Source organism: Gopherus evgoodei, chromosome 9, assembly GCF_007399415.2.
Source record: "Gopherus evgoodei ecotype Sinaloan lineage chromosome 9, rGopEvg1_v1.p, whole genome shotgun sequence".
Taxonomy (NCBI): Eukaryota; Metazoa; Chordata; order Testudines; family Testudinidae; genus Gopherus; species Gopherus evgoodei.
The window spans coordinates 87,165,474-87,193,316 of NC_044330.1; the positions used below are offsets into that span (position 1 = coordinate 87,165,474).

Consider the following 27,843-nt stretch of genomic DNA (forward strand, 5'->3'; position numbering starts at 1 on the left):
CTGCCCACCTGTTAGCGAGATAGGCAAGAACCAGCGCGAGGCTGGCATGTGTGTGAGGATGTGAAATCCCTGCCGTAGCCCTGGCAGCCTTAGCACTGGAAAAGTGACAGCGAGCGAGCGAGAGAGCGAAGCTCCCCCCTGGCTGTGCTGCTGACGTCTCTCCTTCCTCTTGTTCTTTCCCTATAAAGAATCCCAGGCTCACACCAAACATCCCAGCAAAAGCAGATCAAACTGGGAGGGGTGGGGGAGAGAGAGAGAGATACCTAAACTGTGATCTGCCCAGGCACAAGCCCCATTCCTTGCAAGAAGCCGAAACGGTCGCCTGCTCCTGGGCTTGTGACTCCACCAGCAGCATGTAGCAGAGATCCCGTGGGCTCGTGTCAGCTGCAACAGCTACTGGGACGCAAGAGTTTTGTTTTGTTTTTTTCCCCACTCCAGTCTCGCAAGCCTGAGAAGAGTTTAAAGGCTTCTTCCTCCAGATCCCTGCAGCACCTGCACCTCCCTGGATAAACAGACCTCAGCAGAGGCTTTTAGTTACAGACACTTTAACTAGAGCCCAGCCCAAGGGAGGAGAGCGACTCGAAAAAACTTTGCACTAAAACTTTTTTTGTTGCGGCTACTTTGCTTTGTTAACCCCTTTGGTCAGTTGTGTGACAGCTGCTCTTCTCACTGCTCTCTCTACTTTAATCAGAATTAGCCAAAGAAAAAGAAAAGAAAGAAAAACCAACCCAAACAAACACCCCCCCCCCCAGATCATCCCATGAGTTAGGAAGGGGGAAACAAGGAATAAAGTTATTCTGAAAAAAAAAACACATTTGGCCGTCGAGAAGAGAGGGAGGCAAACAAAAACCTGTAGCAAAGCGGGGACGCAGTGAATGGAAAGCGCAGTTTCACTGGAATCAACAAGTGAGAACTTCTGGACGCCTCGGTCTTTCACCCCTCCCCGCGCTTACCCAGCCTGAAGGCTTTGAAACGTGTTGCTGGAAAGAAATTGCCCCTATTGACAGCTCTCCCTTCTTACACGTTTATCAAGGATATACTCATAAGTCACATCTGCACCAGCCATGATCCCAAAGCACTGCCCCGCCCTGGCTGTTGGGGTGCTTCATGGACTGCTTTGGCTACAAGGTAAGAGCAGTTTACACGTGGTTTTTTCAGTCTCTCTCACACACTCACTCTCCTTTGATTTCACAGTGTATTTTTGCTCCGACAACTTTCTCTTCTGTGTTGGCTCACTTCGGTGCGGTATCCAGGTTGGAAATGGTTCTCCTCCGCCCCCCCCCCACCCCCGCCATCGGCTTAAGGCCACTTCACAGCAAGCCACCTTGTCTGCCCAAGCGGTCGTATCAGAGGGACCAGTTCAAAGCAAGCCACTCCTGGATGCTGGCTGGCGGATTTCAATAAAGAAGAATGATAAATCCCAGGGTGGGATGGAGAGGAACGAGTTCCGCCGTGGGGGGAGGGTCTTGGTTGGTGCCCCTGTCCCATATGGCTCTAGCTCCTGGATTTCTAGCCTGGCCCAGCACCTTGCCCAGAGGGGGCCAAGAGCAACACTAGGGCTAGCTGAACTTTCCGTGTGTTTATTTTTTCTCCCGCTGAACGCAACAGTGCACCTGAGTACACTAACCTCCTAGCGCCATGGGACACTGCGCGTTGTAATAACGCTACACTAAGCCGCAAAGCAAGGACTTTGTTTAAGGGCTGAGGACTTGTTAGAGAAGGAATTTGCAGTCCGGCTCGGTCATTTTCCGGGGTGGGGGGGTGAGCCTGTATTGTCACAGAGTTAAAACTGGTTTCCTTTATGGATGCAACTATTTCAACTATGTTGTTGTTTTAATTGCATGGGATGTTCTCTCCTGGATATGGTTTCAATTACTTTCTCCAGGTTTGGGCATCGTAAAGAGTCAAGTGCCTTGAGGTAGCAGATCTAGGCAGCTGCCGCTAGATGGCGCTTGCAACTGCAAATAGGCATCCCCGGACCCGGTGGGGACTTCCCTTGCTGAAGTTGAGAGAAAAGGTGGCTTTGGGGTGGGTTTTCAGGAGAGCTGTGTGAGTGCTATGGGAGAGCTCACCTGGAGTGCAGACAAGCTCTTCCTTTGCATTTTAGAAAAGGAAAGCAAGCTTGGAAAGAGAGCACTGCTCTAAAGCCTACCTGTCCCTGTGCTCTCATCCACCCACCCCAGGGCTTTGACCCTCAGGTTCATGTGCTGAAGTGAAGGCTCCATTCTCAGTCCATGACTCACATTTTTCTCCAGTCTCACACTTACTTAGCACTAGGGTGACCAGCTGTCCCAATTTCATAGGGACAGTCCTGATTTGGGGGTCTTTTTCCTATAAAGGTTCCTATTACGCCCCACCCCCTGTCCCGATTTTTAACACTTGCAGTCCGGTCACCCTACTTAGCACTAAACTGCTCCCAGGCGCCCATCAGAAGAACCTTTGGGGTTCTTTTCTTTTCAGCCCTAGCTAAACTTTCTCAGAGAGGCCCCTGAATTCATAACACTTTACTTTGAGCAAGTAACAAGCTTTGTGGGTTGCTCCCACAAATCACTCCCCTGTCCTTGCCCTGGGCTTTCTTCTGGAAGATCCCCACCCCATTGCAGATGTGATACTGCCAGTGAAATGCCACACAGTAATGCCTAATTAAATAGGCGGCCAATGGACCAATGAGGAATTGGCTCTGGAATTTCCTGTCATAAGTTTACAAGGGCTCTCTCACTAGATATCCGTTCTCTTACCAACAGCAATGGGAGCTCAGGTTTGAATACTTCAAAGGGGTCAGTGCTTCATTAAAATATTTGGAAATAGAGAAAGATGTATCTTGACATGAGATGCATTTGAAGGATTCCCCCCCAACACACACACACTCCTCTAGCTAACACTTCTGATCCCCGGCCTTGAGGCTTCAACAATTAGTTAAAAATAGCAGTTTGTGGGACTTAGTATCTTTTTCCTATATGGGAACATTTCAAGTTGTGTTTGATCATCTGAAACACTGTGAAGAAGATGAGGCTTCAAAAGCCAAGGCTATAGCATATATTTGAACCCTCTGTTGTACATGGAGCAAGCTGAATCTATGAAATCACTTCCTTCATGGGGAATAGAATAATTCAGGGGCATACATCAGATTGTATATAGGAAATGGTCTGTTATTTATTGTGAAATTTCTCCTGCTAGTAGTGTTCCATAGTCTTCTTTGAGCCCTGGGTATATTTCAAAACACCAGACTATTGGTTCTTTATGGTCAGTATGAAGTGTGTCTCTAGGCTCTAGGGGTACGGTTAATTTCCACCAATAATAATCAATAACCAATTATATCAGGAAGACAGATCTGCTGAGGGACTCTGGTAGAACCGTAAACTGCCAGAACTTCATTACTAGAATCCACATATTTGGTTTGGTTTATTCAGAGACTTATAAAACGCTCCCTCACAGTGCCTCTTGGTGTACGTACCAACATTTTAAACACTTGCTAGCAAGGGTCAGCCCAGATAAACTCAGAAACAAGCTCCATATATTCCTCACAAACATGCCTGAAGTAAACATGAGCGTTACATCATGCCTTAAAGGGCCAGTTTGAGCTCTGCAGGATCAACAGAGGAAGTGGATTCCATAGGCAAGAGTCATGAATACCCTGCGACCCTTAGTAGAAGTGCCCTAGCTGACCTCAGTTATTGTTAGAGCATGTGGGGAAATAGGTGATTCCATAATTGATTGGCCTTTGTACATCAGTAGCAACATTTTGAATTGCACCTGGAAGCAAATAGGAAGTTTGTGCAGTCCTCAGAGAATTGTTATAATGCACTCTCTCTGGCTGACACTGCAAGTGCACGGCCAGCTGTATTCTCTACTAACAGTAACTTTTGAATGGTCTTCAGATCTTGTCCATATAGGGCATAAGACAGCAGTCCAGCCTGAAGGTTACAAAGGCATGTATTACCATGGCAATTTCTCTATCAGAGAGAATTAGTAACAAGTACCTAGCCAAGCACAGGCAGGAAAAGGCATTTCTGGCCACCAGTTCTTGCTGGGAACTCAGGAGCACACTCACATTGCAACTGTTACTGAAAAGGGTGGGTTTACTCCTACAGAAATGGGCCAGGTACAGATATCACCCACTGCACCGTCTAAATATACTCCTTACCTGGCAGTCTTCCCCCTACTGTATTTAGCAAGAGCTTCATCCAGCTCACTTTCATCCATTCCCCTTTGGAGCCAGGCACTGAGAAGGGAGAGAGAAAGAATGCCCTATCCATGTCTGACAATAAAGAGGGGTAGAACTTTGTGTCATAGAATCATAAAACCATAGGGTTAGAAGGAACCATAAGGGTCATCTAGTCTAATCCCTTGCCAAGATGCAGGATTTGTTGTGTCTAAACCATCCAGGACAAATGGCTATCCAGCCTCCTTTTGAAAACCTCCAGTGAAGGAGCTTCCATGACTTCCCACGGCAGTTTGTTCCATTGTCCTACTATTACAGTTAGGAAGTTCTCTTGTCCTGCCCTTTGTGGCAAGACAGAACAACTTCGTTCCATCTTTTTTATAGCAGCATTCAAGTATTTGAAGACTGCTATCATGTTCCCCCTTAATCTCTTTTCCAAACTAAACATACCCAGTTCCTTCAGCCTTTGCTCATATGGCTTGCACTCCATCCCTGTGACCATCTTTGTTGCTCGCCCCTTGATCCTTTCCAGTTTGTCTACATCCTTTCTATACAACGGTGACCAAAATTGGACACAGTACTCCAGCTGAGGCGTAACAATGGTACTAACACCTCTGATGATTTGCATGCTATGCCTCTGTTAATGCAACCCTGAATTGAATTTGCTTTTTTTGCAGCAGTACTGCATTGTTGAGGTTGTGATCCACCATAACTCCCAGATCCTTCTCAGCAGTGCTGCTGCCAAACCAGTTATCCTGTTTGGGACAGATACCAAGGGAAAGGATATTTTCTTAGCTAAAACCCCAGCCACAATAGAGGACTTCAAGTACTTGCTCTGTTGCAGCTAATTAGTATTGGTTTGAGATGACTACCACCATCACTCTGCCATCAGCCTCATGTTACAGGTCAGGATACTACCACCGTGACCTGTATAGATGGCACATAGGGAATCTAAGAACATTTAGGAGTCACTGTATTGATGGTTGAGGACAAAAGTTATATCTTACTAGACCGTTGATAGGTTTTATTTTCCCTGAAACCTAATCATGCCCATGGATCAGCAACGGGTCCTGCACCCTGACCATAGCAAAGCTGAGATTTGATTTCAGATCAGAAGAGGTAACAGGCAGACCATTGCTCATTCCAGCAATCTCCAGCCCCATTCCAAAAAGCTTAGCTCCAAAATATGTAGATGTACTGAAATCATCTAGAATAGTTCCATGCTTGTCATGGCATTTCTTCTTTGATGTTGTTGCATATTTTAGTTCTGATTTCTCTTAGCACAAGGTTGAAATGGTTCTGTTTGACTCTTATTGCATTTATAGTCTTTATTCTCTAAATACGAGGACTGGTGGAAATTTTTGGCAAAAAAAGTGTTGTTGTTTTTCCTGGTTGAAAAGTGATTTGTTTGGGTGTGTGGTGTTTGTTGTTGTTATTCCTGGTCAAAAGGGGGTTTTGGTTTGTTTGTTTTAAAAAAAAAATTTTTTTTTTCATAAATAGCTGACATGGATAAATTTGTCATTTTGCATGAAAAAGTTAATGCTTTTTTTTTGTTTTTTAATCCTGACATTTTTTTTATCAAAAATGGTTTTCAGTAAGTCAAAAATTCCAGTAACTTTTTTCAATAGCATCTTTCAGTGGTTTTGAGAACCATTTTAAAATAAAATCATAACAACTTTCAAAAAAATGAAAAGTGGATCTATTTTGAACTTTTTGACATAAAAACAACTTAGATATTTCAAAAAACATTTTGAAAATAGGTTTTCATTTTTCAACCGGACCTACATATATTACTACTATGAAAACCATCCCAATCATCGTGCTTCAGAGCATAAAATGATCACTGATTGCGGTCAGGAAGAAAGTTAGCTCCATGGGAAAATATATTGTGCATGTTTTTGCCTTTCTATGAAGAATCCATCACTGGTCTCTCTTGGGGCTGGGATACTGGACTAAATAGACCATTGCTCACTTTTTATAAAAGCAAGTCTTATGTCCCACTGCTAATGTGATTTTCTAAATATCTGCTGCACTGTGGAAAAATGTTATAAACAGTACAGAACTCTTTTTAAAAGCTAGTGTTATACTAAATTTCCTGTCTAAAACTGCCACATTCAAAACTAAGCGGAAATAATTTTACCATAATTAATGTATTAAAGGAAGATAAAAAGTATTTTTAAAGTCCTATAATTTCCAGAGAGTAAAATCATATAAAACAGTATACTGAGCAGGTCAAATTCACTTGTTCAAGGTTTCTGTAGGAATCTCCTTTTTATTTTTTTCAAATACTTTTTTCATTGAAAATATTACAAGAATATGCATATACATAATTTCCCTCTTCTTCCCCCCTACCCCATATTAACACATCTAAATATATTCATCCACCATTATAAAAGGTTTCCAACTACAATACAGAATTTCACCAGTGCAGTCAGGAATAGGAGACTGATAGTTGGTTTTCCAAGCAGCCAGTGCAGTGTTTGAATGGCAGATGGAGAATCTGTAATGTGCCATATGCACACATTAAATTGAGCTAGAATATCTTATGCTTCTGTTGCATTTTCATCCAAAATACTTCACAAATTGTACACAACAGGGATCACTTTCTCCACCACTGAAATGCAGATGGAATGGGGAAACTGTTGTCAGATCACCTTGTAACAGTTTTTAAAACTGCCGGACAAATTTCAAACAAGTAGATTCTAACTGTCCAGATGAGAGTTTGGGCAGGACATTGAGGCTAAGCCCCGTGTAGTTGCATAATTAACTTGATATTTTCTACATTTTCCTAGAGTGCTCTACCTTTTATTCCTCCTCTGCACTGGCTAGACTTCCCTGTTTTTGAGACTGAAATGGGAATTGCAAATGGCAGTAATTAAAAGACATTTTGGCTATCCCAACAGCCTGAGAGCAAAATAGATGGCAGCCCCTAACATTTTCCTTCACAGCTCGTCTCAGATGACTGGCAGGATATTAAGCTTTCCTAACATTGATACGGCATTCTTGCTCCTGGGTACCTCATAACACAGGAGAGAAATAGGGCAGAGAGCCTAGCTCTGTATTCAACCACTCTGGCCAGCAAGATAGGTTGTTTAAATAAGTGGAGATCCTGGTGTAAAAGTATCTACAGTTCACTGGAATAAATGGTCTCTCACCTCACTGGGCTAGACATTTATTTTTTATTTATTTTTTGTAAGGCACACAGAAAACAGAAGAACCTGCCAGAATCAACCAGTGCAGATTATTATCTGGAAATGCCATTTAATATAAATAGATGGTTGAAGTTTACCATGGGAGCAATGCTGCACCAGGAGAAAGCTTGGAATCACAAGCAAACCATATGGAGATGTTTTCTGTATGACAGATGGAATCTTAAAAATGCATCCAGGCCCATTGTTCCTCAAATGAGGAGAAGGAGGAAGGCTGGTGGGATGGAGGCTAGGAGGAGACCATCTGAGGTGAAATGTATGTTTAAGGTACAAAATGGTCATTGCCCAACTGTGGTGGAGTATATGCAAAAATAACATCCCATCTTTCAGTAGATTGATATGGCAGATAAGGAGCCAATGACCTTCAGAAAAAAGGTGCCATGGGAGTTTGGACTGAGCTGGAAGGACACTCAAGATGGATGGAGTCACAGATTCTGTCCCAAGGCAGCAAAGGGGGTTGAGTGGCCCATGATCACATTGGAGAGGAACTTCCCCTTCTACATCTGCCAAAGCACCCACAGCTGCAGAAACTGGCCATGTCATGGAGCTTCTGGGGGCTCCATGCCACAGACACAGCTAGGGCCAGGACTGAGCCCATTAATTGTACTGGGAATAATTAGTGTTGGGCTCACAGTAGAAGTGATCCAAAATGTGGCTAGGTATATAGGGCTAGACTTAACTTTCAGGCTCAGCCCTGAATAAGAGGCAGTGCATAGCTGCACCATGCCAGGAGCAATCTGGGAAGCCCCTTAGGGTGTCACAGTTCTGCCCCTGTTGCTGTCTTGCTCTGGCTTCTTCAAAGAGCACCATTTAATTTTCCTCTTGCAACTGGCCAGTGAAGTGTGAGGGGGACCAAAGTCAGTCTTCGTCCTCAACCGACCCCTCTCCAACTTCTCTGTGGTGGGGGGGGGTTTAATCTAGGGCTACCCTCTGCACCAGACCAGATCCAAGTTCCAGGTAGCTGGGGGGGAAGGAGGTTGTTACTACCCAGCTTGGCACATGCCAGCCCACAGGCTTTGCACATGGGTAGATAGCGGGTGGCATCTTCTTTTAATCTTATGGAGCTTTTTAATTATGTTTTCAGCTTGACCCCATGGTAGCGCGAAGAGCACACCTGATTCCCTCTCACTGGTGAGGCTGATCCAGCATCTCTGTTCTGTGACACAGCTCACTTAGAACCATCAAAGAAAATAAAAGCAGAACTGAATTGTGCACATGATTATCATTGGGCTCATCATATGACCTGATCCACTCTGCTTTATCAGCATTGAAACAAACTTCTATTTGATAGTGATGATGCTTTGCATTCATATGGACTCTTCATGGGTCTGCTTCTCCAAACAGACACCAAAGCCCTTGTTCTGGTTCTATACCATGAAAGCTTCCAGCACTGTGAAGGAATTAGTAAATTTAGTGGGCTGGTGATGTCAGTAGAGTTAAACTGATATGAAGCCACCATGAGTGAGATCTGAGTCAAGCCCTGTGTTTTCAAAGCACTGTGCAAAATTTTACTAACTAATCCACTGATCTAAGCAGGTTGACCTGTTGCTCCATGAGAAAGTTGCCATCTTTTTAACAGGATAACTCAAAGCTACACACTCTGATTGTTTAGGAGGGAGTGAATAGAAATGGTTTTGAGAGGCACTGCAGTGCCCGCACCTTCAAGTCCTTTGATTCGTCTGCCCTTTAAGTACCTACTTTGTTGCTCTCACTAATCCTGTTCTCCCTTCCCTCTGCCAAAGCATCAGCCAATCTACCCTCAGGTCTCAGGATTCCTAAAATTGTTACAGTTTGAAAGACCTAGAGGAATTTCTGAGCCCTGCTGCGAGTGGAGGTCTGCACAGTTTCTCTTCCTTGTACCCAAATTAAATTTGCTTCTTCCCTTTTAAGTTGGGACTAGTGCAGAGGTTTGGCAAGCCAATGTGGGATTGCCTGTGGTTTACAGTTTAATCTCTTTAGCTTTCTTCAGTCAGATGCAGTAAGTTTTCATACCGTGCTGAACTTTATGAGATATGACTTCTGCAAGCTTCCCTAATACATGTAATCACAAAGGGATTCACAACTGGCCGACGGTGTGCTCTGAGCCAATGCAGCAGGCCCATGTTGTGGTTCTAAAGCAGTAGTTTTTAGCACTATGAAAGAATTCTTGAAGTTACCAGGCAAGAAGAAAACCACATTGTCTAATCTGTGAAGTGATAAAGAACCAAACAAATCAGTTTCCCATTATGCCCTAGAGGGAATGGCAAAAGCATATGGTCCCAAAGATTTCAAAATTCAGCCAAAAACTGGACTCAGACCAGTATGTAAAGGAAATGTATGGACTTTCCTTCTATTTTCAGATCACATGCCTTCGTCTTTTGCATTTCCACATAGGTTTCCTTAGATCTTCCTGTGTTTTTCTTAACTGTGGGAAAGAGATTGCCAAGGAAGTGCAGAAGGGAGCTTGCAGGCTTTCTGGAATTGTTCTTCATTTGGGGGTCAAGGAAGCTTGATCCTGTTATTATCTGTTCATTTTTTTAAGCTTCATGAATCCAAAACACCTCAATCAAAACGTTTGCTTCCTTGGGGTTGCAGTTTAGGAAATTTCATGCCATGGTTCAAATTCTGCCTCATGATTACGCTAGTGTAAATTTTGCATAGGAACCCTGACTCCCATGGACTTACTTTGTATTTACACCAGTATAATTGTAAGCAGAATTTGGCAGCACGTATTTCTCACAGAGGTCTCCCAAAAGAAGACAGTTGCTGTTTAAGGGGCCAACCCTATATGGTGCTTTAACACCCTCAGTTACCATTGATGGCAAATTAATGCTGGGTACACAACTGGAAAATGTTAACAATAAACGGAAAACAGATTTTCTAACTTTTCCCACCTTGCAGGACCCTAGCCTAACTTATCAAAACTGGTGATGCAACAAACAGATTTCTCCTCCATCCACAGAAGGATGCAATCAGTAATTGGGGATACACAGCAGAAATAGGCTTGTCCTGACAAAGTTCTGATCCAGAGCCCAAATTCCCTCAGTCTTTAAAAGCTGAGATTTAGTTTTGGTCCTTTATAGACAGAGGGGTCATCGATGGTGATACATCTGAATCTGAACTTCCCAGACGTTTGGAAGTGGTGGGATCTGGGACTGGGATCCAGGCCCAACTCCAGTTTGCGTAAAAGTACTGTGTTTATTCTCCAGTGATTATAAAAAGATATTTTTTCCATGCTTCATCGCATGGTGCACTGCCTGCTTGAAACTGCCTCCTGGTGGGCTAGTAATACGTGCCCATGCTGTAGTATTTGGAATGCTTTCTAACTGCAGTCCTAATTACAGTGCTTCTTCATAGAAGAAATGCTTGTTGCAAGACAGTAGTGTGTGCCTGTGTTTGCAGAGAGGAAAATAAAGCCTTGTGGATGGTAACCAGCAAATCACAAGGTCTCTGTCTTTCCTTACAGAAAAATTAATCTCCCATGTGCACAATATTCTGCAGTCTCCAGCCCTATGTCACTAGCCCACCCTGCCTTGTGTGGCAGTAACCCACTCTCTCCACTGCCACAGCTCTCATTGCACTTCACTCATGAAGGCTCTTGCTCCATGAATCCACTTTACAAAGAAGAGTGCAGAGGGCATGTGGTCATCTGAACGAAAAATCCTGCACCACTTTGTGATACAAAAGTTTTCAGATCACCCCAAATGCTGTTGGCCAGAATCCCTTCTCCCTTGCACTGATGGAATTCCAGTGGGACAGATTCTGCTCTCCAGCACCAAGACATAAATCCAGACCTTTGCTTTCAGTGACAGTACTTCAGGTGAGAGGAGAAGGGAGCTCTGCATTGCTGCATTGTACTATGTGTCTGTTTCAATTACAATATTCTTGCAGCAGGGACAGTTGGCCAAATTCATCACTGACATAAGTGCAGCACCACTGAATTTGGCCTCGTATCTTTCTGGTTGTTTTCTGAAATGCCTAACAAATGCTATTGACAATAGTATCTCTCTCCACCGAAGCATTAGATACAAATAAAAGAAGCTAGTAATAAATACTGTTGGATGTGTAAACTGAAAACCACTGGCCTAGTCTACCTATCTTGACACGAGTTCTCCCTCTGAAGCCAATGGGACTGCTTGGATGAGCAAAGATGAATCACCTAAGTAAAGGTTGTAGGAGGAGTCTTACAGTTTGAACAGACCTTCCTAACTCAGGATGGGCAAATTTAGTTTGGGTTAAATAAAAGCTGAGATGAGTGTTCACTCCAAATTCTAATGAACTGATTCTTAGTTATTATTTGCATTACTGTAGTGCAATGAAGCACTGAAGTCAGTTAACTACTTTAAAACATCATGAACTGCCTGAAATGCCTTTTTTCAGCCATAAGTGGAAGATCCAAAGTAGCACAAGCGATTTCATCAGGGTCCTTCTGGGCCTGCTGAAGCCAGTACCTGAAGTTTCCCTGAGAGACAGCCTGATCTGGCCTGCCAGCTAGAACAAGGAGAATAAAGCCTCCATGCCGAACTTCTGAACCTTGTGCTCAGCTGCTAAGTCTAACATATGGGGAAGGAACATGATTTGAAAAATTGCTCCCTGCGCTTTCCAAAGACTGAGGTTTTCATTTGATTCAGTTTCCTGGATTGTCTGTGTTGAAGGACTGGGATTGCCAAAGAAGCAACTCACTCCATCTTGCAATTGCGCTTTTGTGCAGGTGGAGACAAGATTAGTTCATTTTTCAGCCCCATTGCTCTATCTTGGAAAGTGTATAGGTAGCACTTTTTTCCAATGCCTGTCATGAATAGTCAGATGAAATAATAGTATAACGTGTGGGGGTACACTTTATCTAGATCTAGCTATAGACAAACACGAAGCAAGGAAGTTAACAATGGTTTCAGCTGCACAAGGCCGCAGGAGAGAACAAAACAGCAAATTTGGCCAGTTTAGAAGATTCTTCTGCAATTACAATGAAAAGATGATTCAAGTAAACAATGATGTCACCTGGAGACCCTTTTAAACACAGTTTAAGCTATTACACAGTGAGAGACAGAGAGAACCAGCTAACCTTTCCACCTCTGCACATTTTTCCTTTACAAATGGATGCCATCGATGTAGTTTTTATTTCATTGTCATACATTGGGCTAAATTCTGCTCTCAGATATACAGTGGTGTAAAACCACAGTAGCTTGACTGAACACCATGGAGAGACTCTGGATTTACTCTAATTAACAAAAGCAAGGTTGTTGGGTTTTTAAAAATTACAATTTATTTTAAGTTTCCTGGCATAATATAGGTCAGATAGGAGGTCACTGAGAACTTCTTTAGTCAAAGCACTGACATTTCTTAGTAGGGCTCTAAACTATGGGTTTCATTGATCATGTCTGCAAATCCTGTCTTATGTAACATACTTGTAAAGTGTGTCTTGTCCCCCTCATGTGACTAGTCCACTCACTGCTACTGTTACTAGCTAAGGGAGTTGCTTCTTTAGTTCACATCTGTTTTGGTGCTGAAGAGCCCACACTCAGGTTTTATGCAGTCCTTACTCAGGCAAACTTCCCACTGAGTCCAGGTCTTTGGGATTTGGCCCTGTAAGAATGTCCACAAAGATTCACTAAATTCCCAGAGTCCTACTTCAGCATGAACTGGGGCTTGGTATAGAAATTCCTAGGGGCAGTGTCTCCTTTGGCTATCTCAAATTGATTAGCCTATTCTGCTTGGAAAGAGTGCCACATTTTCATCACATTCCATCATTGCAGCCTAAAGACAACTTTCCAACGTGTAATGATACCACATTTCTCTGGGAACTGAGAGGCTAATTACCAAGAAGTTGCTAATGACTACATTTACAGTTTAATTGCTTGATCCACTGGTATTTCAGGCTCTGATTTTGTCCACTGAAGAGACAAACTAGACCTTAGGTTTTATTTGTTTATGTTTTTGGAATTCCTCCTGGCATTCTGGACTGCACTGATATGCGGGTCGTTTCCTCACTGTTTTCACACCAAGGCAAATTAACACAGTCAGCATCACGCTCTAGCCCATTGTGGTTTTGTAAGTTTCACACACACATAAAATGTAGTTTACTCCTCCAAAACAACTTTGTGTGTAATAAAAGAGAAGTAGAGATCAGAGGGATGGACTCACACTCAGGAACTGCGGAGTCCCCAGCAAGAAGCTTGCAGGAACCAAAGTGTGGAGAGAAGAGGGAACTCACACGAATCTATCCAGTCTTTTTTTTTTTTTTGCACCTTTTTTGGATTCAGACAGTGTTGTAAACCAACATTCTCATCACCAGTCATTTAGTTAGGGTGACCTATAGGAATAAGATGGCGTACTTAATGACTCATGTCCTTTGACCTGAAACCAGTAAGATTCTGTTAGGAAGCCTTTGATCAAACAAAACAGTGTGTTTTCAAGCTGCAATAATAAAGTGTGATTTTACTACCCTAGATAAAACATGCTGGGTTGATCTGCCTTAAAAATAACCTTTACACTTAATCTTTCATATTATTGTTCTTTATTTGCTTGAAATGTAGCCACTTTTTTTACTCCACGGTCAGTTATCTGTGTTTAATAGATAAGAGGAAGAGGGTGGATCGTACTTGTCTCCTGCGGGGGGCTGTAGTTAATTCTTATTGGAGTTGTTTGTGCAAAGTATTTAATATTACTATTACCCATAAGTACTGGCCTCTCTCTTACTGGTTGTACTATCCAACAAGTCAGAAGAAGCTATTACCCCACCTAGACTTATAGTCATAGAGGTTTAGGCAAGAAATGACCACTAGATCAACTAGTCTGGCCTCCTGTATATCACAGGTCACCAATCCCACCCAGCAGGCTAACCATAGAAAGAGGGGCTGGGACATCCCAACTAGCCTTTCAGTGCAGGGTAACACCCTTTGGAGAGAGAATCTCCCTTTATAGTCCCAAGAAAGTGTGCCGTCTTTTTGTTGTTGTTGCTTTAAACATCTCTCATGCCTGAGTCCAGAAGGCTCGTTCTGGAGAGTTTCTGGAGAGTTTCTGCTGGGTGGATGCAGCAAGACAAAAGGGGGTCTTTTGTCTGGTTATAATCAGGCCTGCCGACAGCAATTCTGGGCCCCAGGGCAGAACAGTCAATGGATGCTTTTCCAGCATGGCCAGAGATTCCTCATGCCTGCCTGGCTGCCTTTGCCACCATGGGTACCACCCCACACTTGTCTAGGAGCCCTGCAGCCTGCCTGGGTAATTGCCCCATCCCCCACCTCCCTCCCCGTCAGTGGGCCTGGCTATAATCCAGAGTTTTCAAAAATGGTTCTATGCTACTGAGAAAACTTGGGGCAAAAGGCTGGAAATGTCATGCTCTGATTGGGTCTGGAGGAAAAACTCGAAATGAGCTGGTTTGGATTTGCATGTGAAATGGTTGTGTAGTGCCGGGCCGAAATCCATGTGCGTTTTCAGCACATTCCTCACCACTGCATCACAACATGCTTTAAAAAATCCCCTTCTTTTTGACATTATACATTGATTTGCTGTCTGTAGTTAAGCCATACAGGTTTGACACTGATGGGAGAGATTATACCTATCTATCATGTTGGTGTCTGAGCTGTGCACTTGAATTGGGAATTCTGGTCCAAAGATGTTCATCTCAAGACAGTTTACATTCATAAAATAAAGGTGTCTTTCAGCAGCAGGCAGCATACTGCTTGGGAAATGATGTACAATGAGGACCGATCATTGTTGGAGAAATGATTGACTAGAATTACCTAAACAAGTCAGAAAAATGAGGGATACAGTTAACAGCATCAACCTCTTATCAATGTAGATCAAATCCATCCATTCATAGAACTGTCTAGGAGAAGTTCAATAAGACGCATCACAGAGATGTGCTGCAGTAACCAGTAACACTGCCAATGCAATTCTGCAACATGTCCACCAGGTGCTGTTCTGCTCTGTAGAGAAGTATTTTTGCTGCCCAGATACACAACTCCGAGGGAGAGTGGAGAGCGGAATATATATACCGATGGAAAGGTCGCTGTCATCTCTGCAGCTCCTAGGCTAGCTGATAGGGGACAAAGCATTGGTCGACCCCTCTCTCCACCAAGTGTCATGAGCCGTGGAGCCAGTCCGAGGAAGTGCACAGCACGGACCCTATCAGAACAGAGTGCCAGCCTTTGTCCCGAGTGAAGAGCCAGATATGATCCTTAGTCCATAGTCCAGTGAGTGATGCTCTGCACTAGGGAAATCCAGTGGGGTCAAAGGTAGGGGATTGTAGTTTGTACTACAGGCTGAGGGAGTCTCCGGAGCTGCCACTTCCACACTCTCTTGGTGAAAGGAGATTAGTGGGCATACTCCTCCCCAAATACTCGAGATATGACACATGCACACCCATGTGGTCGAACGGGCCAATCCACTCCTGGCTGTGCTGTACCAAATGTGCTAGTAATGATCTCTATGTCTGTGATATAGAAATAGGGAAAGAATCAGAGAGGGAGAAGGGGAGGGAAATACTGGTAATCTCCCATTCCCACCTATAAAGCAAGCCTTGCTCACAAGCTAAGCCCACCCACCTGAAATGCCAAAATGAGATCTGGCGTGTGCAGATCTTCATAATATGATTGTCCCTCTCCTTTCTTGCATGCTATGATCTGCAGTGAAATAGTTGACAATGCCACCGTTAAAAGCATCAGCATTAAGGTTCAGAGTTAACACTTCATTGTGATGAATAAAGCAGTTATTGTTTTGCAGAGCTGTTGTTTCAGGCTTCCTGTGTAAGCCACACCCACACAGCAAGGCTTTGTTCCCAACCAATGGTGGCTGGGCCACAGGTAGAGGTTGGTGAGCCTGGTACAACATGGTTTACAGCTTTGCCTTTTAGGTGTTTAGATCCAGAGGGCCAAGGTTCAGTCTCAGAAGCTGATGACCCAACAAGGGGCACCGTGTAACACCTGCAAGCTTGGGTAGGCACCAGTTTATAGCTGGCTCACACTTCTGAAGTTTTCTGTGTGATAATAAACCCTGGAGCCTTTTTTTTTTAAATGTAAGCTTAGATTTTGCAACACCAGGTAGTATTTTTCCAGAAAGAAGTATCAGACTGCTGATCATTGTGAGTAAATCCAGAATAATCCCTGTGCACAAACACTGTGCTTTCTAGATTTACTATAAATATATACATTTACAAGAACCAACAAACAGTGAACATCAGTACATTCTAAAATGTCCCTTGTTTACACTGGTTATACATAATTCCTTGAGTGCAAATGGAAATTATTTGTACTTCACAATAAAATGGGAAAGGCAAGTTCAAATATTAATACAAGTATTAATGTTAACATAAAATACAACTTTCAAAAGAGATCAGATAGGTTAAGAATGGCCATACTGGATCAGACCAATGGCCCATCTATCCCAGTATCCTGTCTTCTGACAGTGGCCAATGCCAAGTGCTTCAAAGGGAATGAACAGAACAGGGTAATTATTGAGGGATACATCCCCTGTCATCCAGTCCAAGCATCTGGCATGCAGAGGCTTAGTAAAACCCAAATCATGGGGTTGCAGCCCTGACCATCTTGACTGGTAGCCACTGATGGACCTATCCTCCATGAACTTATCTAATTCTTTTTTGAACCCAGTTATAGTTTTGACCTTCAAAAAAATTCCCTGGCAACAAGTTCCACATGTTGACTGTGCATTGTGTGAAGAAGTACCTCCTTCTGTTTGTTTTAAACCTGCTGCCTATTAATTTCATGGAGTGACCCCTGGTTTGTGTATTATTTGAATGGGGTAAATAACACTTCTTTATTAACTTTCTTCACACCATTCATGATTTTATAGACCTCTGTCATATTTTCCCTTAGCTGTCTATTCCCTTAGCTTAACAGTCCCATTCTTTTTAATCTCTTCTCATGCAGAAGCTGTTCCATACCCCTAATCATTTTTGTTGCCCTTCTCTGTACCTTTTCCAAGACTAATATATCTTTTTGCAATGGGGTGACCAGAACTGCATGCAGTATTCAAGGTGTGGGCGTACTGTAGCTTTATACCATGGCATTATGATATTTTCTGTCTTTTTATCTATCCCTTTCCTAAAATGGTTCCTAACATTCTGTTTGCTTTTTTGACTGCTGCTGCACATTGAGCGGATGTTTTCAGAGAACTGTCCACAACAGCTCCAAGATCTCTTTCTTGAGTGGTAACAGCTAATTGAGACCCCATCATTTTGTATGTGTAGTTGGGATTATGTTTTCCAGTGAGCGTTACTTTGCATTTATCGACACTGAACAGCTAGGTTAACAGATGTAAAGTGTAGGTTCAGTGTCACAGACTATTTTTTAAAGTGACAAAAATAGATTTTGTGATTTAAAAAAAAACCTGCATAGTCTGAAGGAGTTTTGAAAACAAGACGATCTTGACTGCTGGATTGCAATCCATGGGGGAATAGCATTCTCAGAAAAGAATGTGCTGAATGTAACTGGTCCCTTATGTGTGCTATGATGCTGCATGCCTGCCCAGTCCAAAGCATAACAATTCTGCTTTGCATGTTGTGGATTAAACCTCACAATTTTCCTGTGGGATAGGTTCAGTATCTCTCATGGCAGAGGAGAGACAGGACTAGGCTGCAATGAATATAAAGAGGGATCTTTATTGAGGTTTCTGGACACAGGCAAACTTTGTGGTTCTCTCTGGTTCTTTAACATAGTCAATGCTGCCAAGTGTCACTACACAGGGAGTCCTTAAATTTGGGCATGAACTGAGAAGCCACGAAAGAGCTGCTGGGTTTACAGCACTAGGTCCATTTTACAGATGAGGAAATGGAGGCACAGAAATGAAGGTCCAAAAGTGGCCTGTGGTTTCTTTTTTGTTTGTTTGTTTGGTGACTCAAGTCTTGGGTGCCCTGTTTGAGACATCCTAAATCACTAGCCACTTTCAAAAACATTGTCCTAAGCAACAGACTTGCCCATGGCTAGAGGGGAAGTCACAGAAGAGGTAGGAGTAGAATGCAGAAATTCTTGCCTCCCTAAGGACTATCATCTTGCCTCCCTAAAGACCTTCCTTCCTATCTTAGCATTAACCTCAGGTTCTGCTGGGGACCAGGAGTCACCTTGATTGTGTTGTGCTGGAGTGCGGTAGAGGTTATTAAGTGGAGCGCTTCTATCTGCAAAGTATATGACAAGAGAATTGATAGGCAATTTAGTGCAGAGTTCTTGGTGTCTGAGCTGAGGTCAGGTAACCAGGGTTGAACTGATGTCCTTGAGAGTAGGTGGTAATGCTAGCTTTTGAAAGGCTGCCTTTTTCTTTTGGTCAGTATTGTTCTAATTTAAATAGTAGGAAGAGGTAATGCTAAAACCACAGCATTCTCTTGTGAGCCTACTCACTGTTAATCATCCCGAGCGGAAACTGAGCACTCCTTCAACTAATTTTATTATATACAAACTAATTAGTCACTGACCTTCTGGAACTGGATGGCACAGTTGCTTGAGGCATTCGCTTTACATCTTTGGGAACATGGGTCAAAATCGGGCTTGGTCCTTCACAGCTGAAGCGAGTTTGATGTGCTCAGACTAGCCCCTTGATGGACATATTGCTTGACAAGGAGGCTCTGTTCAAGAGAGGCCCACCAGGTTGGAGGTGCATTGCAGAACATCATGGTGTGAGTGGGAGGGTCAGGGGCAGAAGAGCAGAGGCTGCTGCATGTCAAGACTGAAGTGCACAGGTGAAACTATATGAGGGAAGTTAGCACAGTGCCTGGCCAGAGCTAGCGCCAGTAGAGAGGAAGGACAGTCCCATGGTTAGGGCATTAGCCAAGATCTTTGGAAACCTGGCTTCCATTCCCTGCTCTGCTGAAGACTCCTTGTGTGATCTTGAGCAAGTCCCAGCCTCTCTGTGCCAGATTTCTCCCTCTATAAAACAGGGATGATGGCACCTCAGTAGGGTATTGAGAGGATATACATTAAAGACTGTGAAGTGCTCTGATCTTACGGGGACTGGGGAAATCATAGGACCTTGACTAGTTCCTCACTTCTATCAGCAGTTAAAAAAAAAAGTCATTAAGTTTATCCTGATATGTAAGAAATCACCATCTCTCCAGTACTCTGAATAGGATGGAACATGTCTTGGTTTTGACCATTGCTTTTTTGCACCTAGTATGTTGTGCCACAGGCGACTTTGAATAGAAATGAAGCCAAGCAGATGAAAACGATTTAGGAAAGAACGGATCTGTCATTGTTATCCTATTTTCTGTAAACAGCTCTCTGCAGATTATAAAACGCATGACACCAGCTGATAAAACACCACATAGTCCATCCACCACTCCCATGACCCATTGGCTGGTAAACCGCGGGGCACGCCCTGTGCATCGCCTGCTGTGTATATACTCACAGTTCACACTATCAACACCCTTGGTCACATTCCCAGAAGATTTACTTACATCGATTTTTTACACATAATCCCATCCCTGGTTCTCCAATGCAATTTGCTAATTTCCCTGGGGGGGGGGATGATCATTGTATATTCAACGGGCCCCCAAAATAATAATAAATAAATAAATAAAGGGTGTCACTTTGATTGTGAATTTGCTCCAAAAAGCCTCTTAGTTTTATGTCAAGTGTGTCTGCAAGCACAGGGAAATTCTCAGAGTTAATTTCCTGCTCCCTCTAATGGGTTTCTTTAGTATCTGCTGCAGCTAAAGGATTCCAGCTCAATAGCTGTTCTAATCATCCCTCAGGTATGCCAGCATCTGAGATGCTTCTTAAAGAGCTATCATACGGTGCTGAAGTGCGATCGACTTGTTCTTGCTATCACTAAAATCAAGTTCCTACGCTGAACTCAGATGATGGCCTAGTCTCTCACACCTCCGCAGCCTGCATGCTTTCTTACCCATTAGTCCCAGCACAAATAACCTTACTGCTGTCAGCCTGTGCAACAAGTTTATAAAGAAATATTTTATTTACCACAGCTGAGGAAGCAAAAAGAGAAATCCAGCTCATCTGGAGCTTGTTTATTGAGGAACGCTCTCTGCGACCTCCTGCATTTTTGGAAGGGATGAATTGCAATTGGAACATCACTCTGTATGAGAGCTGAGAAACATTGATCTCCATTGTCTTCATTTGTTAACCTCCCCCTTGCTCTGTGCAATTGCGCAGTTTAAGGCTACAAACTAGGAACATGCCTTACCTTGTGTAGGGGCATAGAGTGAGCTCCGTCCGACTCGCACTGCAGTTGAAGGCAGTCTTTCCAAGGAGGATCTTGTGATTAAGATATAAGATTGGGAGCTAAGTTACCTGGGTCCTAATTCCTGGCTCTGCTGCAGACTTCCTGTATGACCTTGGATAAGAAACTTCCTTATCTGTGCCTCAGTTTCCTACTGTGTATAACAGAGATTACTTAGCAACATCACAAACATGTTATGAGGTTAAATCCCTTGGATGTCTGTAAGGCACTTTGCAGCAGATCCTCAGATGGAAGAAGTGACAAGTATTATTATTGATGTCCTATTAGAGTTATGTTTTCTCAATTTCATGCATTCTCATCTGACAGCAGCACCTGCCCAAAAATAAATTGAGAGCTGGCATATAAGTTTAGGTGTCAGTTTCCACAAAAGACCCTTTGACTTTGAGAACGCGGGATAGTAGAGCACCATTCACATAGTGACCTCAGCTTATGTACATAGATACTTCAACAACGTCTATCTGGGATGGTCTAGATAGTATTTGGTCCTGCCATGAGGGCAGGGGACTGGACTCAATGACCTCTCGAGGTCCCTTCCAGTCCTAGAATCTATGAATCTATGAAACACAGAAATAAATACATAGCACACATAGATCTACAAACCAAATAAATAAATAAATAAACCCATGCATGTACTGGGAGTCAAACATCTCTGGCTTTTACTATGTCTACACTAGCACTTTTGTCAGTAAAACATATGTTGCTCAGGGGTGTGAAATAACACCCCCTCACCCCCACGACTCACATAAGTTGCACCAACAGATGCACTGGTGTGGACCATGCTATGTTGGTGAGAGATGCTCTCCCACCATCATACCTATCGCCACTTGTTGGAGGTGGCTTAATAATGCTGTGCAGAGAGCTCTCTCCCTTCAGCACAGAGCGGCTACACTGGAGATCTTACCGAGGGACAGCTGCATTGCTCGAGCTGTGCCGTTGTAAGGTCTCTTGTGTAGACATAGGACTAGCCAATTTGTGACGCTTCTGTCTATGTGAAGGATTATTCGTGCTTGAAATGCTGGGGCCAGTCAGACACATGTTGATGAGGATGTTAGTCTCCAGAGGGTTACGTAACATAGCAGGTATGTTGGTGTGCCTCATCCCCAGCTGGCAGGGGTCCACCTCACAGATTTACTACCCTTTATGGCCCGCTCAAAAAAGTCTCATCTGAGAGGCTGAGGACTGACTGGATTATGGATGACAAATTCCTCTCTCACCCTTAGAGCAGTTCAGAGGTACGTTGGTGGAGCAAGTTTGGCCCAGTGAACTCTGTACTATGCCAGGTTTTTGGACAAATGTGGCTTTGCTTTCCAGGGCTGATAATCTGGCACCTTTTACAGACTAAAAAAAACAATCAAATTATTTGGAGGTGTAAAAAGTTGATCTTTGCAGCCAGACTAAGAATTTCATGTACTTAATCCCTTACTGAGCAGCTTCACTCACTTGAAAGGGAGCTAACATAAATGAGTTTTCCCTGGAACAGTCTCGCCTGGCATTTAATTAAGAGGACAGCAGCTACATATTTAAAAATTAGCTGGGCATTATCATTTTCCAGGGCTGTCATTCTTCTCCTCAGGCACAGCGATCCATTTGGACCACGCTGTGGGTTCAGTATCTTTGTGCTCAGGAGTGCCATATTCCCAAGCTTGTTGTCTTTGGCACATTAACTATTTTATCTGCCGGAGCCAACGTTAATGAAAAATTCCTGAAAAATTCCACTTTTCAACACAGCGACACTTCTGCTGGGAATAACAGCCTGCTGTGACCCCTTTCAGCATCGGAGAATGGCAGGATAACAAAAAAATGGAAGGTATTTCTGAACCTCCGCTGGCCAGGGCTTTGGTTACTTTGTGATAGGTATTTCTGGTACTTGCCAATCTTTTGAAATAATATGAGCATTGCCAGGTTTAAAACTCTCTTTAGTAGCAGCCTCAGAAATCAGCATTTCCTGTAATGATCTTGCACACCAGAAATGTTGACCTGTTCAAATTGTGATGCTTTTCCTGGAAGAACTCTCTTCTAGGTTTAGTAGCACAGCAGAGTCATCACTTTGCAATATTCTCAGACATGTATTTCTTTACAGCATCTGTAAAAGTACCCCTTGGGGGTCCAATTTTATAATGGGCCTTTCTCCTCTCAGAACCAGGCTTCCAAAACTGTTGCAACTTTCATACAGTACAAAGAGTTGGGTATACCTTGCTTAGTGGGCAGAAGCATATGAGATTCCTTACAGCTAATGGGAGCCTGTATCTTTCTATTATAAATCTGGATTGAATCTACATTGGGCCCTAATTCTGATCTCACACTGGTGTCAATTAGGAATAACTCCACTGAAATCAATGATGCTACATTTGTGTGAGGGAGAGGTGGATTAGACTTTTGGTGGTGTTGGGTTTCCTGTGTTTGGGAACGGTGGTGATCCGGGATGTCAGCAAACAAGTAGTGGTAGAGGGAGCTTTACTAGCAGGCCAGGTAAGAGCCAATTCTTCATGTGCACTGTGACCCCCAAGTTTTCAGAATTGTACCTGCAAAATATATATACACAATTTCCATGGCTGTGTGTACAGTCTTGGTAATTATGGATGTACATGACCAGTTAAATGTCTAACTGGTCATGTACAAATGCATTCACTGTAACTGCAAACGCTAATTAGGTGTCCACATTGCGCACAGATGTGTCTGAGCCCAGGCATGCTTCTACAAATAAACAACTTTTGGGAGTAAAGTTTCAACCCTAAACAAGACCCCAGCCCTTCACACCTACACACTTCAGGTGTTAAGAAGCTGAACAGTGTTTGAATGTCATGACTTGTGACCTTTCCATAATGTAAAAGGCAAAATCTCAAGAAGAACACGCCAGCACTCTGAGGGAATTCTGGTCTGGATTTTAACTTTGTGAATGGGCTGCTTAGGGCCAAACCAAATTCCCAAACCTGAAAATCTCTGCACTTGGAGGAGGGCAGCAGAGTCTGAAATCAGGGTCCAAATATTGCAGCTCTGACCCATCTCTCTGCAACCCACTTGATAGTGTGAAAAGCTTTCAGTGAAGCTGTTGGATTTGCCAGTTGTAAGTGGTACAGTCCATGTACCATAAATGGCAGATGAGCTGTATTAAATATATTGCCCCAAGGTGAGAGAAATGGCTTAGATGAAATAAGAACCACCCAGCCCTTCCCTATCACTTGAGCCTAACTCACCCTGAACTTCCTTTGCGGTTTGAGCAATTCCAGTTCCTTCTTTCAGAAGGATGTTTTAATTGTTGTCCTGCTCTGACAGGGGGCTGCAATTGTGGTGGCCATGGGAACATGACTAACAAAGGTTCCTTGGTGCAGGCATACCAGAGTGTGGCCGATATGTGTGTGTGGAGGGGCCCAGCAGGACAGAGAAATGCCATTTTCCAGACCCTTGAGGAGATGCTAGAATTATTCACATGGCTGACATAGGAGAACTAGCCCTGTGGATGGAGAGTCTCATTGAGTCTCGAGCTTATCTGGAGGTGGAAAGAAACACACACATGCTTCTCTCCCTCCCTCCCTCCCCATCCCCAGCCCCTACACCACTGATGGCAAGACTCAAACATTTTCTTTATACATGATTCATGGGCACGACAACTGAGGACTGGGGGAAAACGACAGCTAAGGTGAATTGGTGCCTCTGCTAGACTGTCCAACAGAAAGTGAGGTAAGCCATGTAACTAATCCCTCAACTCTCAGGGTCTGTGGTAGCAGTGCACCCCTTTGCTATCCAGACAGGCCTAAGCCTCTTTCATGCATTAAACGGACAGAATGAAAAATGGACCAGTGAGAGAATTTGGTGCCACAGTCCAGCACCAGGACTGATCCATGCAACACCTCGTCACTGCTTTGGCCCCAGGGACTAATATGTAATTTCTTGCAATAGAATTCTCTGAGTTGGAGGCTTTTTCAATGGCTGTGTCTGGGCTCCATGGACAGTGAGCACACGCAATGTCCGGTGCGTAAGCAAGACTTTGACATGAGTGCATCCCGAGCTGTTACCTGTATTTTGGTTTGAAGGGAGCGGGGGGTGGGGGTAGAGCCCTTGTCCAACTCAGACTTGCCTAAATATTTAGTTCTGTGTTTCTGCTTGATTTCTGGATTCAGCACAGGGCTGAGCCTGCTGAGAGACATCAGTGGTGATGTGCATGAATCCGGGGCAGCATATCTGGCTCTGCCTGTGAGCAGCCAGAGAATAAATAAAGAGGCCAGTAAATTCCAGCTGCTGAGCTAGTCCTACTGCAGCAAGGCTCTTATACTCGTGTCATCACTAATCAAGGAGAAGAGCCCAGGGTGCCACTACATCATATGGCAAGAAAAGGCAATTCCTCTAGGACGTGTGTGCTGGCAAACTTGTGTTTTTGCACATAAATACTTGAAGAGTGAAGGATCTTAAATACTTTCTTTAAAATGAACTGCAAAAAAGTGCTATTCTTAGTGAACACGGCAACAGGTCTGCCACAGCGTCTGCCAGCACTGCCAATGTTCAGAACATTTCTAAGACATTCTGATCATTTATTTTTGGAAGTATGTGGTAAGTTGTTTCTTTTATTAAAAGGATTCTTTCTCCCACCCCCCCACTCACAGGTTTTAACACCAGCACTTCTGTTGCAACTTGCTTGCTCCCAATAGTTTCCTAATTTAGATTCCCCCATTTTATATCCCAGATTGCAGCCAAAACTGGGGGGGAAGGGGCACTTCGGTGCGTTTGTAACATATCAGTTACCGCCTCAAAATATAATCAAAGGGATTATATAATATAAAATATAATATAAATATAATCAAAGGGATGGTCCTTCTAGCCTGGAAGGAGAGATGGCCATTTTTCTCTCCCTAATCTCAGGACAGGCTGATGTTGTGTGATGATTGTCCTCCTGCTTTCTCTTCCCCCTCAGGGCCAGAACACGTTCCAGCACCCTACAACTCAGCTAGCTTAAGAAACAAGAAGCTGCAGCCAACCTAGGGAGTTAGGTGTCCTAAAGGACAATGCTGACCAGAAGACCCCCTAATTGGGAAAGAACAACAGTGTCACTTCAGGAAAATGTTAGGACTTAGATAGCCAGGTTCTTGCAGGTCAGGACTGTAGGGCACTGACAGCATGCTCCTTGTGTGGTGGGATACAATTGGACAGTGCCCACTTACACTATATGTAGCATCTGACTCTTATCATAAACACTTGTCTCAGAATGGAGCACTAGTCCTTGTAGAGCGGTACACCTCTGTTGAAAACAAGAGCCATTGCAACCAGCTCACATGCAATCATGGTGCAAATTATGTGCAGTCCCTGGCAAGGGACAAGTATGGCTCTTCAAGAGGCAAAAAATTGGAGTGAAAGCATCTGCAGAAGCCTAAAGGTCTAGAGTAAAACAAAATAAATCAATGCCCAAATACATATTTCTGAGGTTGATCACTTCAACCCAAATCACTATGAAGAGCAATCAGCGCGCACGAGTCTTCAGCGTGTTTCCTTGATTAGTTTAGAAAACCAATTTTAGGTACTTTTTAAAACAGTGGAGGTCAAATTTACTATGAAGGGCAAAGACCAGTGAATCATTTTTCCTTATTCTTCATTGTTACTCTTCACCTTGAATAACAAAAGGGCCTGAAGAGCAGAAAACATTTGTTCTTGAATCCTGCCAAGGCAGGACTGTTTTAAAAAAGAACCATCATTAAAAGCAGGGACTGTTGCTTTAACAAAAGGAAAAGAATACATTTATGTACACTTAAGAGACGGGAAAAGGCTTGTGAGCCAACCCTAGTCACAGATAAAGGAATTCCGGACATTATTCCTTGTGCTCCTAAGGGTTGTGACATGGGATTTCCTTTCGAACCGGTAAATAGACTGAAGGTTGTTGTGCAACAGCAGGGCAGGGTGGTAGCTAGTTTCTGAAAAAAGGGAAGAGAAGATGTGAAAGCACATGATGGAAGTAAGAGAAGCCAATTGAATCTTCAAAATGAGCCATAAAAAGTCAGCATTTTTACTAGGAAAAAAACCAATTAATTAACCACATCCCTTTGATTATATTTTGAAGAGGTAACTGATGTGTTACAAACGCACAAAAGTGCCCCTTCCTCAGTTTTGGGATGGAGGGACTGGGAATGATCCTGAATGTAGGGAGATACAAATATAAAGCCTCATTTATATTTGTGTCCATGTACAGAGCAGTTTCCAATCCTCCGTTCCTGCTGCCATTCTGAAAACACTTCAGATCCCAAACCTTGCTGCTAGAGTAGGGGTCAGGGAGGAGGGAAAAAGAGGCTTGCACATCACTAATCTTCCCCCAAGCTCCAGAATCCAGGTTTTCAGAAATGATATATTCATTTGGTACAGGTTAATGGGAAAATTTATACTTATGATGCCGACATCAGCTTTAACTCTGCCTTTCCCTGCTTTGCTATTGGATATATGAATTACAACATTCTGGTCTTGTACTGTATGTTAATATAACACCCCCCCCACACACACACACACACAGACTACTACCCTTCTGCATCAAATACCCAGAGATGCCAGGTGAAAAAGATGAGATGTACATGGTGTTGGGTGGTACAGAGTGACACACCACACTCTGATCTGGTGTAGGTACTGCTGTAGTAGTTGTGGGTTACTGCTACTACAACCAGGTTGGAACTGCTTTGGGGGATCATGCCTCAACCATTGGGGTGAGATGCTCAGAAAAGGCCAGAGAGGTAGCACTAGTACCTGAATTGTAAATGCCGTGTTGGAGCTGCAGCCTTTGTAGGCCCTGCCAGAGGGTATTTTAAATGATTAAGGTCTGTGAGAAAACTGCAAACTATCTCCAGAATTAGGGACTCCAAAAAAGAAAAACATAAGCTTTTTCTTCCTCTTCTCCTCCACCTCCAGCATTCATTTTCAGTTATTTTTCAGTAAAGCAGAGAAAAATAAGGCCATTTTGTACATGACAGTAATGAAGAAAGGCTAGAAATATTACACGTTCAAGGTACACAGCATGTTGAGCCCTGAGGAGTGGCAAAGAGACAGTTTAAATGAGTCATACAGAGAATTACTAATACATACAAAATTTGAAATTATATGCAGGTCAGGATTGCTGTTGTGATTTTGTAGACAAGCTAGACATGGAAAGCTTGATTTGCCTCTTGCTTACACCAATGTAAATCAGGAGGAAGTCCACTAATAGCAATGAAACAGACATGAGGCCAGAATCAGGCCCATAAGCTGGAGTTAACCATCAGCATGTTTGCTTGTTTAGCTTTTTATGGCAGCTATAGCATCAATAAAATGCCACTGCACACCAGG

The 27,843-nt window shown here is 43.4% G+C and overlaps 1 protein-coding gene across 3 annotated transcripts in view; it reads left to right on the top strand.

Annotated features, from left to right (window-relative positions):
- Positions 1–203: 203 nt before the first annotated feature.
- Positions 204–27,843, top strand: part of LOC115657414 (vascular endothelial growth factor receptor kdr-like) — a 176,628-nt gene continuing 148,988 nt past the window's right edge. For all 3 annotated transcript variants that reach the window (XR_004001972.1, XM_030575231.1, XM_030575232.1), the window contains exon 1: positions 204–1,128. Coding sequence is in view for 2 of the 3 variants with exons in the window: in XM_030575231.1 (XP_030431091.1) it covers positions 1,065–1,128 (64 nt within the window). In the remaining variant the exon portion in view is untranslated. The remainder of the gene's footprint in view (positions 1,129–27,843) is intronic.